This window comes from Actinia tenebrosa, unplaced genomic scaffold (genome assembly GCF_029948245.1).
Source record: "Actinia tenebrosa isolate PJP-AT-01 unplaced genomic scaffold, QUT_ActTen_1.0 PGA_scaffold15__27_contigs__length_11533743, whole genome shotgun sequence".
In the NCBI taxonomy this organism is placed as follows: domain Eukaryota; kingdom Metazoa; phylum Cnidaria; class Anthozoa; order Actiniaria; family Actiniidae; genus Actinia; species Actinia tenebrosa.
This window is the reverse complement of record NW_028292575.1, coordinates 419,201-438,284: the sequence shown is the minus strand read 5'-3', so window position 1 is coordinate 438,284 and position 19,084 is coordinate 419,201. Positions and strand designations below refer to the sequence as shown.

Below are 19,084 nucleotides of genomic sequence, written 5' to 3'. Positions count from 1 at the left end.
AACTGTTGGCGGCTTGTTTTGTAGCGTGACGTCACTGCTCTTGGGGTCCATTGGTAATGGCAAAGCACGCTAGATTAGGTTATTAGTTAATTCTCAACTTTCACATCCCCATAATACTTTGCGTCTTTGGGGGGTAACCAAGAGGTTAAAAACCCACTTATTTTGCTGAAGGCTGATCAGACAATGTTGACAATACCTTGTTTGGTATCCAAAAATAAAATGAAGAAGTAAAAAACGAAAAAAGATAGAAGTTTGAAGACGTTTAAGGTACATTTTAAAACATTTTTCGTAAGTCAATACATTTTATGTAAGACCAAAACTCTTGATGATCTGTACGCGCAAAAATAACTTGGAATAAACTGTTAATCAGTATTGTACAGATAAAAGCAGGTACAGTATAAATTCAATTAAGAAACCTTTAAATTTGGGACAGTTTTTTGATTGGTTACCCCCAAAAAACGCAAGGCATAATGGGGATGTGAAAGTAGAGAATATAAAGGTTTTCGTCTCAACCAGGAATTCAGTAAGGTAAAAGTTAAGAAATTTAAAATTAAAAAGTAAGCTGTAAAAGATATTTAAGAAATGACTAAAGAATGGCAAATAGGAAAACTAGGCAATATTATTATATTATCACAGGACAGTAAACAATTTGTAATCGTTTTTCCGCGATCAGAGTTTTAAATTCTGAGATATTCTAGCTAATTCGTTAAGCCTTATGGGACATAGCAACGGTAACTAAGGAGAGTCGGAACTATGAATTGGTTATCTTAATTGGTCATCGAGTTCTTTAAGTGCACTGAATATTTCAATATACCAAGCAACTGAATCAGAAATAGCTTGGTTCTTCAATTTGCAAAAACTGTTAACATCGTATCTTCATTTATAATAAAAGTACTCAATTTCAATTTTGTATGCATTAGCGGATCCAGGATTTTAAAAAGGGGGTTCCAAAATGGCCGCAACGCAAGTAAAGCTGGTACTATTGGCTAAACAAAAGGGGGGGTCCAATTTTCATTGCACTGAGCATATAGAACATTATTGGCTTCACCATATCTCATAAGGGGTGTTCAATGGAACACACGAAACCATTCCTGGATCAAGCACTGGAAAGACAACGTCTTGACAGGTGTAGTTTAGCTTGAATAAACAACTCATACAACATTATTCGCCGCAATTTGAGCGGGAAAATACATACAAACGATAAAATAACGCGCTCTTTATTAAAGAAAGACTAGAAGAAGTTCATTTGCCATGATTGCTATTTTAGCTTTGTGCTTAATTACGTTGTTTGAAAACATGGTGAGAAAAACTCATAATTCGCATACTTCAAAATAACATTGCAGACATTCTACAGCATAACTAAGAATAGTTGTAAAAGTTGATTGTCTGCGCGGCGTTGGTGTGCGTGAGGAGAAGGAGCGTTCATGACCTTCAAGAGAAATATGGGAATAAATAGAGATTTAAAAACCAACATTGGTTTTTTAAAAAACCGACTTTCCTTCCTCGTGGAGAGAGGAAGCAAAAAAAAAAAAAAAAAAAAAAGAGTGACTGCGGTCGTAACTATCTAATATTTACATTTTTTTAAACTCTCAGCTTCCGTGCCTTGAAGCAATAGTACGATGCGATACTCGGTCGTTGTTTGTAAAACCCATTAGACTTCGATTTACCATGTACACATATAGTTTTATGTAGCTGGTTACCATACTAATCTAGTTAAACACTTGTTATACAGCTAGTAATATACTATTCCTAGTAGGTAATGTGTTGATACTGAACTTGATTCTTCATATTCTATTTAACTGACAGTTCGAAGTTGAAATTTTCAATATTTGAATCGCTTGTCAAGTATAAAAAAGAAAGCCCTCGGTTAAGAGGCAAGACAAGTGCTTCTAGGAAGAGTATGTTTACGAATTAAGTGCGATCACTGGAGACAAGGTTAAAAAGAGAATTTATTCGTTTTCAAACTATCAGTCTTTTAAAATAAATACCCAAAAAGGAGAATTATCATTTTAAAGTAAGGATTCACAATATAAAATGGTTTTGTTCTTTAGGCTTGAAAAATTTAAATGTTTGGCAATTCCGGCTTTGGATATCTAGATTTTTCCATTACAGACACTTGAACAAAACCTTTTTTATCTTGATAACTTTGTTTCTTTATATTAGATAAAAGACTATGTAAATATCAAAATGATATAGTTTTAAGTCCAAGGAAGAATTTTCACACTGGAATATTATGCAATTTAAAAGTACTTTAAATTTCAGATAACACCGTATTAATTGAAAATGTATACGAGAATTTTTTTTGGGGAATAAACATTTCGTATGATAAGGTACATTTTTTTATTATTGATTGAGTGGCTGCAGCGGTAAAAGAGTGTAAGGTTTTGGAGCGTAGCTGTATTTAATTGAAAATTAAAGTAATTCATGCAAAACGTAAAGTCATTAGATGTGTGTGGTGAATGAGACAATTTTCGTGCAACACGTAAAGTCATTAGATGAGTGTGGTGAATAGGATGATTTTCACAGGTAAAGCTTACCTACCTTGCCAGTACCCTATTTGCATGCTCATTCTTCAGTCATCGCACGACAGAGAACTTTTCACATGCCATATTAATCTTCTGCTAAAATATCTTAAAGCGAAGAGTGTACTACTGTGGGCTTCAAAGTACAAGGTTTTCCTGTCAATTTAAACGCTCCGAAAAAGCAGCAAATCTAAAATAGGTAGGTTAATATTATGGCATTTCAAAACTCATTTTGCCCTCACTTCGTTTTAGCACACGAAACATCAATTTCAAGGAATTCCAATTCAAGTGTTGTTCTAAGCACCGTGACAAAATTTCTCTTCTCTGATCTCTTTCCCCCCACGTATTTTCAACAAATGTTTCCCGGCTTAAAAAAATATGTTCTAATTCTATCGTAATTTTAAAGTGACATCCCGCGGATTTTAAAATCGTTTCAAAACAATTTGATTAGTGCTTGCATGCTTTTTGTATTGGTGAAGATAAGAGAGCTTTTCTGCGGTTTTCTGGGGATTAATGATGTTTAAAATTCATTTTTCCATTTAACCGACTGACGCGAAAAAGTAACATTAAGGATGGTTCGATCTTACTCGATATTTTCCAAAGAATATCTATAATTCAACAAAATGTAAAAATGTTGGTATTTTCGTTATTAATGATAATACAGTATGACACTTACAATTACTATATCCAATGAACAACCTAGTTTTCGCAAAAACAAAAAGAATCTTTAAGAGTAGAAAAATCGCTGTAATTACAATGGCTGACTGAAAAATTGGATTACATCTATATGAGTCGACCGAATGTTCTTGAATTTGAATGTGTCTTGTTCATTGACACCACGAGGAAAGTAATTCTCAACGAATATAATCAGGTAGAACCTTTAGAACTAGTATAAGGCTTTAACAAAAGTTTTATCTGCGGACACCTATTTGTCATGCAGTAGAATGACGTCCAACACCAAAGCATTAATTTAAAGCCTATGTTTTATGAATAATTGCCTTTCCTCGATTTTCCATAATATTTCCGAGAGACAGCTGTGAAAGCCGAGCCAAGAGAGACATTGTCATTTTGGTTCTTCAAGGTAGGAATACTATTGAGAATCTAAATTCAAACCTGACAAACTTTTCATTTTAACAATGCTTTGAAAAAAACGTTGATGCAAAACGGTGTTCATGTTGAGCTATGGATTCTAACATTGAATTTCCATGAATTGATTCCATGCTTGTTTACCTACAGTTCATTGATGTTATTGCTGTATTCGTTTCGCTTTGAGTTTATCTATAAATCCAGAAAATCTTGAGAACATTTATTACCGAAATAAATACTACTAGGCTCAATCTATACGATCCAAGATTATCCTCAACGAAAAACGTAACTAAAAACTGGATAAAAAGTAACTTTTTGTATTCATTTTTCGATACTCCCAAAAACAAATACGATGCAAACTTTTAGGAAGCTGAAACTTTCAAATTTTGCTTTTCATAGAAGAAAATTTCTAAGACGGATTTTAAAATGGTAATTTTCAGTTAACATCTGCCGCAAATAACCAGCAATAAAGGGAATCAGTTAAAGCATGTTTTTATTGCCAATGCGGCCCAAACTTCCGCTTCAACGTATAATAGCCTCAATTCTGTTGACAATGAATCATAGAGAATTCTAGATATTTAAATGATAAATCTATATATTTGTCATTATGAAATGATCTGTGCTTGCGTCGAGTCTATTCATATCTTCTATTCCGACTCAATATCACTGTGGAATTTTTTTCTTTCTTTATTATTTATTTTTATTCTTCAAGAGTTGCTTTTAGTGCTAATTACGACCAAAAGGGTAAATATATATTTAATATCAAAAGGAAGCAGAAATAAAAAGTTAAGCATAACATACCTTATACCTACTTTACTACACCATTTTTTTTTCTTTTCTATTTTTTTATTAAATAACGTATCTTTTCTTTCCTTCCTTTCTCTACTTTTCTTTACTTTTTATCTAATTATATAAGTCTTATATTTATGAAATTCGAAAAAAAATATAATAATAATAATAAAATTAAAAATTAAAAAAAGGTATAGGTCAAACAATATAAATTAATTTTGCTCTTCCCCAGTTCCTTGACTTCCAGTCCTTTCAGTATAAATAGATTTTTCATCACCTCTATGTTGTCATTGTGGTTATCATTGTTATCATCCGCACATATGCTCTCAACCAACAACTGGTATTCTGCAATCGATTTCGATCAATTGGGGAAAAAATTTTTCACTAGCTGTGTGAGTTTATTACTGATGTATTACGAATATATTAAACCTGTTACGATAATGCTAAGATAATGCTTCGCTTATTCAAGAGTTAAAAACCATAGCCTGAAGGCAGAAAGATGGAGAGACCGGGCAGACAGATTGGTATGGCTAAAAAACACAGCCTACAAAATATTGATAAACGATCTAGTTTTGATTATCTTTGATAAGGAATCGCTTTTTAATTTCGATATAGCTTGTTGGAAAAAAACGACTCTAGAAAATCGAAATCAATTCAAATGGACTGTTCAATTCATTCAAGGTGTTTACACTTCGTTATGTCTGCCGGTTATCTCGGCTCCTTTGCTCATCAGATCATTTCCACTTCAATCAATATTTTTTATTAAATGAGAAAAAATATTCATTGGATGTCAGTAATCCTACTCCTTGTTAACTATCTGATAAAGTAAGTTTTTATTCTGCAGTCTTATTCTGAGATCTTTTTAGCGATAAGATATTCTTAACTCAAGCTTTTGGCGGCTGTTCCCACGTCCCACCGACCGTGTGATGCTAATAGTAAGATAAAAGCCATTTATTTGGCCAATCAAATAGCTTTTTTTAGAATCTTAAAGTGGGCAAATCAGATTCCTGTTTTTCATTCTTTGTACTTTTTCCAGGAATCCAATAGGGGTTTCCATTAAAAATGGCTTTTCCCCGTAACATAAAAAAATGATTGGCTGTTAACTTTTTAAAAACTGACTTTAAGTTTTGGAATTTTCTAACGCTTTATTTGCCATTAAGTTCGAAATTCAAATTTGCATGATTTTACACTAGTACGAAGAAGACGTTTCTGGTTTATTTGCATACGGACTTAGAGCATTCTTTCGGTTCCAATATAATGTAATAATAATATTAGGCGTTCCGAAGTAGGGTAAGAGACTGGGTCGAGTTGGCATTGCAGTGCATTGTGTGACTTTAGGTAACATAATTCCAAGATAGCGTCTGATTCGTTAGTCTAAAACAATCCCAGTCGCGTATCAAGAGCCTGCGTTTCTTGTGGCCTGCGGCGAAAAACGTTCTTCGCTTCAGGCCATGCAATTTCAACCCAGTTTGTTCCTCAACTTCGCACCTGCTGAATGGAGCGAAATTTAATTCAAAAACGCTTGCTCGATTACTGAAAAAGACAAACGGACCTTATTCACGCGGCAGCCATGTTTGATTGAACAATAGATTCCACCACGCGTAGCCTCAAATTCAAGCGCTTGAGAATTAATTTATGCTGGTGAATCAAAGGTTTTTATTCTCATGAGAATATACATGGCCGCCGTGCGATAAAGGGCCATATTGATACATTTAGAAAACAGGAAAAGCAATCGTTTTGTTAAGCGGTAACTGGCATTTTGTCAAAACACCGGTGGCATGAATTGAATTGATTTAGTTTACGTCATCAAGGCAATTGCTTTCGACAATTTTTAAACCACATCATAAATAAAAAATAAAAAGCGAAAGATTAGATAAATAAAGATAATAAAGACTAAAAAACTACGAAATTGACAGAATTATGATTTAGCCATTTTTTGAGAAAAATTATCATGTGGTTTTAATAAAAGAAAGATATTAATATTTATTATATAGATATCGATGAAATACCGGTTTTCTCTAGTGTCGAAAACTTGATATCTTTCACCAGTGAAAGATACCATATCTTTCACACGTGAAGATATTGCTGTTGACATAGTAACGTATTTTAATAAAGAATTTTTGAGCTTTTGTTTTATTTAAGTTTCATCGATATCTATATAATAAACAGAACATCACATGGCCGCTTCGAGATACGAATTTTATCTTCTCGTGTTCAATTTAGATATCTCACTCGTTCGCTGCGCTCACTCGTGAGATATCAATTGAACTCACTCGAAGATAAAATTCGTATCTCCGCGCGCCCATGTAATATCCTCTATTTATTATATAATTACCAATGAAATATCTATTTTTCTCTATTTCGAAAAATTGATATCTTCACACGTGAAAATAACATGTTATTTTCACGTGTGAAGATAACACCATTGCGATGACTATTCAAAAATACACGGAAATAATTGCCTGAAAAAGCCAAAACATACTCCATTGATAATTATATAATAAACAGAATATTACATGGGCGCTTGGAGATACGAAATTTATCTTCTCGTGTTGAAAATCTCTCACTCGTTCGCTGCGCTCACTTGTGAGAGATCTTTTCAACACTCGAAGATAAATTTCGTATCTCCGCGCGCCTATGTAATATCCTCTATATATGATATTCGAATAATGTGTTAGTATTTAACACCACCTCAAAAGTGGTCCAGGAGATGAAAAACGACATAATTTTACAGCCCTTGTAAATAGAAGCCGCGAATAATAAGATGGAATAAGAAGAAGTGGTAGGACTAATGTACTGTCAAGTGTTTTTATCCTTAATTACGTGTCACTACAGCTGTGAGTTTTTAAGCTTTTCTATTTATTAGTTTTTTTTGGCTTCCTTCACTACTGCGGTTTTCGATAACTCCAACATTTCAAAAGCTTGTTGTGAAGTAAACCAGAATCATGATGAAGTTTGATACCTACACTACCTACACTTTGCTTATTTTCACTATCGTCTTGGTATTCTCAAAGAAGATTTAACATTTGAATATGAAATGAGATTTTGAAAAGGATTGTGGTAGTTTAAGTGTAACACGTCATTACTGTAAGGGTCTGTGTGTTTTTCACTGTCGCCAGTCAAGAATACAAAAGGTTCTAGCTGATGGTATTTTTGAATGACGGCAGCGAAAATCCAAGCTCGTATGCATACGCGATCAATACGTACAGTGGTATTACCATTAAGAGCGGAAGTTTTTGGAGGTTAGTAAGTGTCATTGTGCATTTTAGCCTTAAAGATTAAAAAACGAGTGTATCCAGGTGCGCACTGCAATAAAATATGTGTAGTTCATTGGCTGGCCAATGAGCATGCGAGTTGAGTGTTGCGTGTTTAAAATGTGATACTAAAATGGAGTGACCTTGATTGTGCGATGATGCGCAGATGAAGATTTGGTTTTTCTAGACGAAAAAGTTAATTAACATGAATGAGTTAGTCCTTTTTGTTCAGTGTGTTCCAAAGTAACCATTTTTCTTTAAATTATTCATATTATTATTTTTTGATAAAAGAATAATCAGTAAAATACCTCTACTAATTCGCCTACTCAGGTTTCGTAAACCCAAATACCCGACACTCAACAACCTCTTGATATCGATTGAAACTTAAGTTATTTCTTTTAATGAATGGTTATAGTATCAGTTGAGGTCTACTTTCTCGAGTATTTGGCAATCAGGGATCAATGACACTACTTAGCAGCAGTCGGTAAAGGTTTTTTTCAATGTTGTGAAATATACAAAGAATTTTACTTAATAGGTTTCTCATTTGATACCACGTGTCATTCCCTTATGTAGTGTTTTTACCTAGGTAGGGGAGGAGAAGAAATGAGAAAAACGGCTAAAGACAGCTAAAAACTACCCAAGAAGAAGTTGAAAAGCATTAAGGACAAAATGAGTACAAATTAACTTCAATTTTTTAATTTTCAAATTTTACGATTTTTGCAGCATAGCAGCACAGATGCATTGCTTGGGCTACCTGTGGGTCAACACACACGTGATATATACTATTTACGACTGCGGGATTTCCGTCGCTTTACCATGAACTATTCTAGTGCGATTTTAGTTGCCCCACTTAGCTGAGCCACAACTCTGTCAAATTGTGATAGATATTTTTTATCAGTCTACATTTCTGGCTCCAAACAAACGCACCAATGTCACAAATGACGTAAGCAGCACTCTTGCTAGTCAAAGAATATCTGTTAGTGTGACCCGCTTATCAATTACCAGTTATTCTGCAGTCTAATGTTGCATGTGCACATTACGTGAGCTCGTGAAATTCCTCTCGACAAGGCGATGAAGTAACACTCACCTGTGCACTTAGGCACTGCACGATGTTTCCTATTAAACGCGAAAATTCACACAGAATCCAGACGAATTTCAAAATCTTCCCCCGAAAACCAATTTTCGAAATTTGATAGCTTTCGTGTTCTGATAACCCTGTATGTCATCCCAGCCCCTTTTACTTGACTTCGAGACCAGAACGCGTGCAGTAATGCTGAATATTAATGGTTTCAATAATTGACAAGGTAATTGGCTAGTCTTTTGATCTGCCGCCTTTACTTCGATGCTTATAATCTTACGGCTTTGACAAGTGGTTCTAAAGTGCATCTTGACGTAAGTGACGTTTGTCATAAAAGTTTTCGAATCACCTCTTCTCAAGTTCAATGTGCATGCGTATGCAGACTTGTTGGGCTATAAAAACGAAAAAAAAAAGATAAAAAATAAACAAATACTGAGAATGAAGGAGATGGTTTTCGTGTTTTTTCCCCACCAATATAAAGGATATTAACCTCAAGGGCATGACGCGCAAATTACTAAATTTTTAACATCACAACTTCGTAATCAAAATATTGAAGCCTTCCGTTGACTTAGCGTTAAGAGAAGCTTAATTGGTAGCGATTCAACCCCAAAACAGATATATTCTTTTTTGAGGTCGAATTCACAGCAATGTTTTCGTTGATGTTATCCACCACGTGGCATTGTTTATACAGACGTTCCGGTCTGGAGTACTATCATCAGCGTGATTAGACTCGTTGAACTCCTTACGCCTTATCAGCCCTTTTACTTAATTAAAGTGTACTCTTGAGTCACTACTTAAGAGACAGACTGATCGACTTAGTAGGGTCAGGGCAGGTGGTTTTTATTACAGTTTGTTTTCAATTTTTAAAACATAGACTAAATATTGAAAATAGATTACCCTTTGTTCGTCAATTTAGCCTGTATAGCGGCCCAAGAGATGGGATGGGGTTGTGGGGAATGGGGAGAGGAGGGAAAGGAGGTCAAGCAGTGTTTAAAATTTTAATTTTTCACAAAGGGATGCAGGTCCTCATTTCCCTCCTTTTCCCACACCCCATTCCCTCCCCCCTTCCCTCCAATCCCTCTTTCACCATCTCTTTTGGGCCACTGCGCAGTTAACGAAAACAGGACAGACGACTTGTGAAATAAAATCTTTACTAATTACCCATTGAACTTGAGAAAGTTTACGCTATAGATATGTCAAAATGTTTTCATTAAGCTGTTTTTCTTTGATATTTTTTTCCGCTCACCAATTATCTCAAAAATCTCAATTATCTCACAATCAAGTTAAATTCGTAATCCGATTTAGCTAAAGCTCTTCATGGCGTTTCGGTATTTATATTTAGATGAGATCTAACTGAATGTAAGCTGGTTGATTCAGGAGCATTCTCCGTTTTTCGATTCCTTCCGCAAAAACTAACGAGTTAAATTCCAGCCGATCTTTGAGTTTACCGTGCCTTGACTTAGATCAGCCTATAGGTTGTTTTAGGGTTCGATCCGTGAGTTGCATGCTTTGACGCAGATCAGCCTAGAGGTTGTTTCAGGGTTAATCAATATTTGAGTTGGCATTCCCTGACGTAGATCAGCCCCAGAGGTTGTTATAGGGTTCGATCTGTGAGTTGCATGCCTTGACGCAGATCAGCCTGGAGGAGGTTATTTCAGGCTTCGATAAAAATTTGAAGGAAAGCGAACATGATGCATTCTGGTCCTGCGTGAGGAGAAACCTCTCATCTTCTACCTCACGAAAGCTAGCCAGCTGCACCTTATTTATCAAGCTAGAAAAGGTTATAGGTGGTTTCGTTTCTATTCAACAAACTCACTAAGTATATAAACACAACGCAGTCGTCAGTATTATATGTCCCAGATGCTCTTGGACTGTGCGCCCAAGAGCAGAACTGCTGTTCTATGATTTTCCCTGGTTTTTCAAAATTATTTAAAAAAAACTTTTTTTTGCAATTCACGAAGTATTTCAAGTAATAAGAATGCACAAAGTTTTTTCGACCAATCAAAATGCACGAAAACTTTGCGACCAATCAGAATGCATTTCAATATCTCCATCTTGTCTTGTTTTGGCGTGTGTTTTTTCTTTGATTGGACTATGAGTATGTTGTGTTTAAGGCCACTCAGAAACCTTAATTAATATAATATCTAGCATCCCGTAAACCAATTAGATGAAATTAACCCCGATTTCCTTCTTATACTAAGAATGAAACAATTCTTGAAGATAAAACTGTTGTAGATTTAAAATAATCTTTAGCCTCGTCATGGCTGGGAATTTGGTTGTAAAGTCAGCATTTTGCTCGTTTAATCTTTGTTTTCCTGTTGACATAATCTTTCGAGCAGCTTTGAACAGTGTCGATTCAACTCGGGACAGATCAGTAACCAGATATTAAAATACAATTACTGCAGCTTATGAAAAAAATGTGTGCGTGTATTTACTTGATCAAGTGTTTGGAAGTAATAGCCAAAAAACTCAATCAAAATAAGAACTAAAATAGGCGAAAAAGAAAAAGAAAAAAAGAAAAAGAAAGAGAAATGAATGTAGAAAAGAAACTAAAACACGTAAAAAGAAGAAAAGAAAAAAGAAGAACAGCCAGGAAAGAAAGGAAAAAAAGACTACTACAAAAAATATACTTTTAATTTTTTTTCTATTTTCGTTTCAAGTTCCATTCATTCACGATATATAGACCTTATTCGTGGTGTGACAACCTCTGGGGGAATGAAAAGCTATTGTTTTGAAACTCGTCGGGATATCATCGTTATTCCTTTCGTTATCCTTTGGGATACTCATGAATATTTCGAAGAGTAAAAACAATCCTCTGGAGGTTTATAGAATTGGGAAAACATTGTTACACCATGAATAAGGTCTTTTATAAATATTTATATCCCATATGGCGGCCTCAAAACTTGTTTGGATAATCCATTACCAAATTAGTCCCACCCCAACCCCCCTTGGTATTATAACCTAATTTAACAATAGCATGACAGACTGTTTATGAGTTGACCCACAGTCGATATACAGCCCAAAGGAGTACGCGGCTAGCTCATTTAGTATTTACACAAACATTTTAGGCCTATCAGACAAGGATATTGCTTTTCTAATATCCAGTAATTCTTCTAATATAAGACGTATCCGCGTCGTGTTAGTCGGTTCCCTCGTAGAGCGTATGTATTGTAAGAGCGGCTTAGCAGATTATGAATTTCGAAGCTAGCAATTAGACCTGATTTATCGTGGTGGCAATGTTTTCCCTACCAACTACTTTTCATTCTCTTCAGAATAATAATCTAGTTGTATCCATATTCATGTGTTTTCTCAAGTGCAATAAACAAAGTAATAATACTCAAGCGGAAATGACATGTGGCCTGTATTGGGACCGGTTGTATTTAAACATTGAATGTTAATTTCATAAGCTTAATAATAACAATTAATTATGATAATATCACTGTAATAATATGATACTTTGATTTCATCCGCCCAATATTAATATTTTTACTGGAACGAGTTTCAAACTCTTAGGAGATATATATATTCTATAGATGTGAGATTTAGATTATATATAAGTTTATTGATTCATATACTCATATGTATATTATATCATAGTATTTTTGCATAGTATTCATTTGAACCATGATCATTTCTTGACCCCAATTTTTTCGTTATCTTTTTGTCTCTCTATGAAAATTTTGTAATCTTATTTTTAACAATTTCACTGTTATATTGTTATTGTTTTGATATTAGTATTACACTTTATGTTAGCCTTTTTATTTGCTTATGTCAAGCGCTTTGTGCAACTAGTGGATAAAGTATTATTATTATTATTATTATTATTATTATCATTGTTATTTTGAAGAATAGAATTTGATACATATTGTTTGATAAATATATTATTATTATTACTATTATTATTGTTATTATTATTATTATACTGATAATAACAATAATTAGAAATTTAACAAATTTTCGATGGTTTTGCGTGGAATATCCCCTTATTTACCACGATACGCTGCGTGTGTGAGGGATTTGTAATTTGTTGACGTAATTTTTTTGGTATGTCCTCTTATTTTCCACGGCTCTCGACCAATCAGAAAGCGATAAAATTTAAATTTACGGCAAAAAATATTTTTATGAAAATAAATAATGCTGATATCGAGTAGGATAATAATATTATAATTAATAATAACGGGGGAAAATCATAGTAATATTAGTATTATTATTAATAACAGTTTTCTTACTAAAAATAGTTTGAATGGTTTATTAATAGAAGTTAATTATAATAATGCTAATATCACGGTAATAATACTTGATTGATACCAATGAGAATGATGCAACACCGACAATTACTACTGATAAGCAGTTATCTTCAGGACCGAGAAGAGTTTATAGCGCGGCATTCGTGTATAACACATCGTTCTTATTTTAATTTGAATACTCATGTTTATTATGTCTAGAAATAATTTAAACAAGAAAATTTTCCGTATTTGTTTGATTATTTACACAAGAAAAAAATTAACTTAAGAGAAACAGTTTCTCCGAGAAAAAAATCGTTTTGGTTGTTTTATGAAGTAGCTGGCACGTGAAATAATAGTTTACCAAGATCTTCATATCATAAATAATTATTATCTAAAAACGACAGTTCAAAAAAGGAGAACATATGAGGTTTCCTAACGAAATGACAATAGGCATATTACTGTTTTGATTTCTTTTCTAAAGTGACAGTTTGTGTAACATTGGTGTTGTTGCTAACTGGACCGAGCATGCGCAGACGTCCGCAGTCGATTTAATTCGCAAACTGATTCAAGACACCCACGTAGTTATCGTAACGAGATTGAGTATTCTGAAGATACCGGTCAGTCAATCTTTGCATGTGAAGCAAAAGAATTGATGACTTTTCGAATAAATGAAAATTAATGAAAATTTCCCTTCCGCAGAAGGAAAAAAAGCAAGAAAGAAAAAAAATGAAAAAAAAAAAAAAAAAAAAAAAGAAAGAGAAAGAAAGTACGAAAGCCGAATAATGGAGGAAAATAATTAAGCTTTTCACAATCTCGCAATGAATCAGTAGCCGGTTCTTTTAAAAATATAGGTGCCATGTAGGTATGTCTATATCTATATATACGAAGATCTTGAAGTTTAGTGGCTATTTTACCACAAGAATTTACATTCCCGATTCAATTTGCTCGAGTGGACCTTCATTTTTTAAAAAAAAATCTGTATTTTGAAACAAGAGAATTGAGTTTAAGTGACTGTCTGTATTCAAAATTTTTTTCCCCGACTTACTTCCGATTACAGTTAGGTACCAGAAAATTTGAAGTAATTATTTGACGTCGGTGGGCATTTGAAATGTGGATGTTGGCGGTTCCAGCGTAATTATGAAACACAGCACTGACTGTTAGCCTAGAAAACTAGTTCGGGTCATCTAAATAGATTGCTTTCATCGCGCTCCGGGGAGGAACGTTGCCTTATTGGCTGACTTACCAGAGAGAAAATTTATGACGTACGAAGACCATTCGGTGATCGTATTCCAGCCATACTGTGAATCTGTGTGAACCAAGACGTATGGTCTACCGTCAATCCATATATATTTTATACTTACCCCTCTGTCGAGAAACAAGATGGCAAGCGACAAATCTTCAACCAAAAAAGGTGAACCACTCTTTATTCGAAATTGTCGCCTCGAATGTATAGTTACCGATAAGATTCTTAGTGGCATCTTTATGCGCTTAAAATAATGCTTTTCGTTACGATATCATACGTTGTCATCACTAAGGTGTCGTGAACATATTCCTTGAAAATCGGTTTCTTCCACGTAATTGAAAAAAAAAAAAAAATTCGCGTAGGTCTAAGCAGATTTTTGGGGTATTTTTCGATGAGCGATCCTCTTTCCATCGTGATTTTCTAGTTTTTTTATTCGGCAGCTTGTTATGATCGATCCGAATACCTTTGAAGAAGCAGCTGATTGGAGTACCCATCGTTCTGTTGTGTTGTTGAGAACATCGAATGCTCTTGTGTTTATTTATTTTGTGGGAAGGTTTTTGAGAAAATACTATTAAAAAACTTTAGATAAATGCCTAGGATATACAATCAATGTCATTAACGTTGTCCACCGAAAAAAGACATTAACACATTTACGCATTTAGACTAAAGTGAGCCTGAACTTTAAATGTAAAATTCAGTTCGTGAATCGAAAATCCAGAATGCCCCGACCATTTACTGAGGATTTAAGATGGAGAACTGTACTTCAGCGTTTGTTTTATGCCAGAACGTTCGAGGAAACACGTGATATTTCTTTTAGTCTAAATTTCTAAATGCGTGAATGTCTTTTTTCGGTGGACAACGTTAATGACATTGACTGTATACCACTCAAAAGATTGAATGGCTAAAATAACCAAGTTACAGAAGTACTGTACTCCGCGTTAGCATTTTGATTATCATCAACTCAGATTTAGCCGAGTTTTTGGTTTCTTATTCACGAATATATGAGACGAAACTATTTGTTCAAAAACACCATTTTTGAATTATCTAAAAGTCATTCACTTATACAAATTTATGTAGTGACCGAATACTTGTTATTTTGCGTAAATTATCTTAGGACTTTTGATTTATTATTTTTCGCGATAAACAAAAACAAAAAAAAAAAAAAAAAAGAAATCCAATTTCCTTGTATTCATCATTTTTCCATCTAAAAACGGTCATTTTTAATTGCGTATCACATGTAAATAGAAACAGATATATCTTCTTTGCTTATCGACGAATGAATACGAAGCAATTCAGTATATGTCTGTGGTTTGCTTATGCAAAATTACTTAAGACTCGAGAAACCGCAAATCCGATAGAAGGAGCCGGTCTTTACCAGCCTTCAAGATGACAGTACTCCGCAGAGAAAAACACAGGCCTCCCAAATTAACATAATTTTGGAGTTGATCCTTATATAAAAATCTTCAAAAGAGAATGTTTTTTTAAAGAAAAAAGTAAATAGTTTTGTTCTCGCAAAGTGCATAGTCGGTGATTCATTTTTCATCACGCGTGTATCAAGTCTGAGTAGAAAACTAAAGTACCTGTGATCGTGACATGGCGCACATGATGTTGATTGATTGACATGTATTCAAATGTATTGTGACGTTGAACTCATAGTAGTTCTACCAGCCATAGGCCATCATTAATTTAAAGTAATCAGTCACATCAGACTCAAGTTTACTCACGAGACGGTTTGCTGGTTGTAAAACGAATGACTCAACGAACTTATTGATCTCAAACCATGCATTCGCACCTCATGGACGTCTACCTATATGTTCTTGATTCAACACGATTGATACTAGAAAGTTTTGACATTTCTCTTGTCTTGTGCTTCTTATTAATAATAGGGGTGATTGGAGCGTTCCTGAGAAAAATCTCATCATCTTCCAAGCATCCATGCACGGGATCGACAAGTAAGACCAGCAAGTCGAACCTGAAATCTTCTCCTCAACAAAACAAGAGACAAGGTTCGGTGACATTCGCTGAAGGGACGAAATTCGACGAACTAGCTCATCAAGATTCGGTAGGCAATTATTCTATACACACTTAGTTCCGATTGAACCTATCAAAGCTTACTCTAAAGAGCATTCTTTTGTCTAAAATTTACTTTCTTTGAAAATTTTAAATTTTAATTCGTGTCGTAAAGTTTAGTTTAGTGTAATGTATGTGGCCTAGACAATGGCCGAGAAAGAGTTTTGGAAGATATTAAAACTCATGAATTAGGACAAGAAAAGTGAAATGATCTAAAATAGCGTCGCAACACAAAGAAAATATCTTGCTAAAGTAAATAGAACTTTGGTCTTAAAAGCGGCCATCGATTTAGTGTCGTTATCATGTACACATTGTTTAAAGGTTGTACTACATTTGAATAACACCTGGTGCTCTTTGAAGCCCTTATATTATGATTATTCCCTCCATGTCACTTGCAGAACTTAGCAGCTTTAAAGAAGATGAGTTCGACTGGGTCAAGGAAAGTGCAGCGATCGCCTTTGAAAATTTCGCTCACAAACGATGATGGCGAGGATGTAGGATCGACGGGGTAAGCTACATACAGTACATTTAATATTTTATCTAAACATACTACGAGCGTGTAATAGTACTATAGTACTACTAATAGTACTGCCCTCCAAAGGGCAACGATGATCTTCTAGGCGAGTGATATCAGATAATTAACACCCATTTTAACTATTTATGATTCCTATTAATTTCACCAAATCAAAGTCGAACGGGCGACTTTCATAGTTCATAGACTGAGTGACTGGCGTACGGTTAGTATGTGGTCTTGTTCTTGTTTTCTGTTTTTAATACCTCGGTTGCTTCGCGTTTGAATTGTTTACCTTAAGATCAACACTTCATAAGCGAGTTCATAGCTACTCCATTAGTACCTTCACGTACTTCATACCTCTCGAGCTTTACCGTTTGTTATTCATTTCTGTGAAGGCGTTAATTAACAATAATAGTTGTTTACCCCTATGATTATACTCCTCTATTTATACTTCGTATTAATTCACAAATGGACCAGTTATACTAAAAAAATGTGTCTGCTAATGACCTTTCAATGACAAAGCAAAGATTTCCAAATTGAAACGAAGATTTCTAAGGAAAGTAGGTACCTAAAGTGTTCAGTTCTAAGTTTTTGGCTTCTGACGTTGATTCATGTCTTGCAGCAGGGGAAAAGAAAAAAGAAAAAAGAAAAAAGAAAAAGAAAAAGAAAAAAAGAAAAAAGAAAAAAGAAAAAAGAAAAAAGAAAAAAGAAGAAAAAGTGACAAGTTGATTCATGAAACCAAAATGAATTCATATTACTCCATATTACTGTTTCTTCAGTTTTATTTATTTTTCTGATCATGACAGGAAATAGAACTAATTACGTTGATAACTGTAACCTGCGACACTAATACTGTTCGTTTATCAAGCTTTTCCCCATAGTTTTCCGTTTTGATAGTTAATGTTTTTAGTTCCAAGGCTCTGGGGTAGACTCATTATTAAGTAATTCAGATTCGCCGTCGTTGCTTTATAGTTTCTACGACAACGACCGACTCACACATTGCGCGTGACCACTTAATACTACCATTAGCACCACAATTAATATTTTTCTATACTTTTCCATTTTTGTCCTAAATCCACAAAAAATACCCTCTTGTTTATATAGTCTGGAACACGAAAATCTTCCTGTTCTAATCAATTATCCGCGCGGTTCTAAAATTGTGAGCTTCGTGTTTGGCCTCTCTAATGTTTATAAATTATTTATATATCATTAATTAATTAATCTATTAATGAGAACTACGTATCGTCTTTTAATAAGGGTTAAATGACTAGAGACGCCTATGCAAATATTTTTATTGGATTCGTCTGTCCATTGGTCGAGACTAAGGATGGCCAAAATTGCCGACCACTTTGACCTATTTGGCGTGTCTTACCTTTTTCAATATTTGAACAAAATTCAAGAGTCAGTTTTGTCCGAAGTGTCTAGGACTTTAAAACAGCACTAGCCAAGCCACCTCACTGGTTGCATTTAAAAGTGCAATTTCAAACATTTATTAATTTAGTTGTTTTTTTTTTGAAAACTTTATATATTTTGAGCGGTCTAAAATGCTCCACATTGAGGGAATGGCCTAATTAGGAAATTCAAATATAAATGTAAAAACCTTGTGTTATTAAACCTGGGATTTTTTCGGTTCCGGCGACGAGCGAACGAGAGTTGCTATGGAGAGATTGGAATCTTTTGTCGTTTAAAGAAAAAAATATATTTCCTTCTTGTAAAAAAAACAATTTTTTCTTTATTCGAAGCGATAAATCCAAATCAGGCATCTATTTTCTATTTATTTATTGCTAACGATTACTAACTATTTTTATTGTGATCGTTTCATACGTCATTACTGTCCGACGGTTTTGTTATTAACCGAGTGAATGACGTCAGTGAGATTAGTTCGTCTCTCATTGCCACACATGATTGGTTTGGTTGTTTACGTTTGTCTCTCATTTGCATCATCATAGCAATCAGTGAATACATTTATTTCTATGTTGCTATGATTGATATTCGGTGTCTATCATTAAGACAGATGATTCCTAGTGGCTTTTTAAGCAGCGGGATACCGATTCATTGAAATGAATTTCTTTGATATTATCATAAATAACAACTCTCGATGAATACTCTGGTGTGGTCCGGATGTTGCGTTGCACGAATCTCGCATAAGTGCAGTCTCCTCAGCCTTTGTAAGTGAGCGACAAAAACAAGTTCCTTCACCTAAAAGGACCATTAACGAGATCACAGACAGTCAGTCAGTCACCGACAGACAGTCAGTCACAGAAAGACAGTCAGTCACAGAAAGACAGTCAGTCACAGACAG

The 19,084-nt window shown here is 34.4% G+C and overlaps 1 protein-coding gene across 8 annotated transcripts in view; it reads left to right on the top strand.

Annotated features, from left to right (window-relative positions):
* Window positions 1-19,084, top strand: part of LOC116288852 (3',5'-cyclic-AMP phosphodiesterase 4C) — a 48,024-nt gene that overhangs the window by 4,115 nt on the left and 24,825 nt on the right. Inside the window, exons 1-3 of one of the 8 annotated variants that reach the window (XM_031695704.2) lie at window positions 13,719-14,366; window positions 16,085-16,260; window positions 16,667-16,776. In XM_031695704.2, coding sequence (XP_031551564.2) covers window positions 14,336-14,366; window positions 16,085-16,260; window positions 16,667-16,776 — 317 coding nt within the window. In that variant the 5' untranslated portion in view covers window positions 13,719-14,335. Of the gene's footprint in view, window positions 1-13,718; window positions 14,367-15,761; window positions 16,261-16,666; window positions 16,777-19,084 lie in introns of those variants that run through there. The other 7 variants (XM_031695711.2, XM_031695709.2, XM_031695702.2 and 4 more) reach the window with 7 other exon arrangements.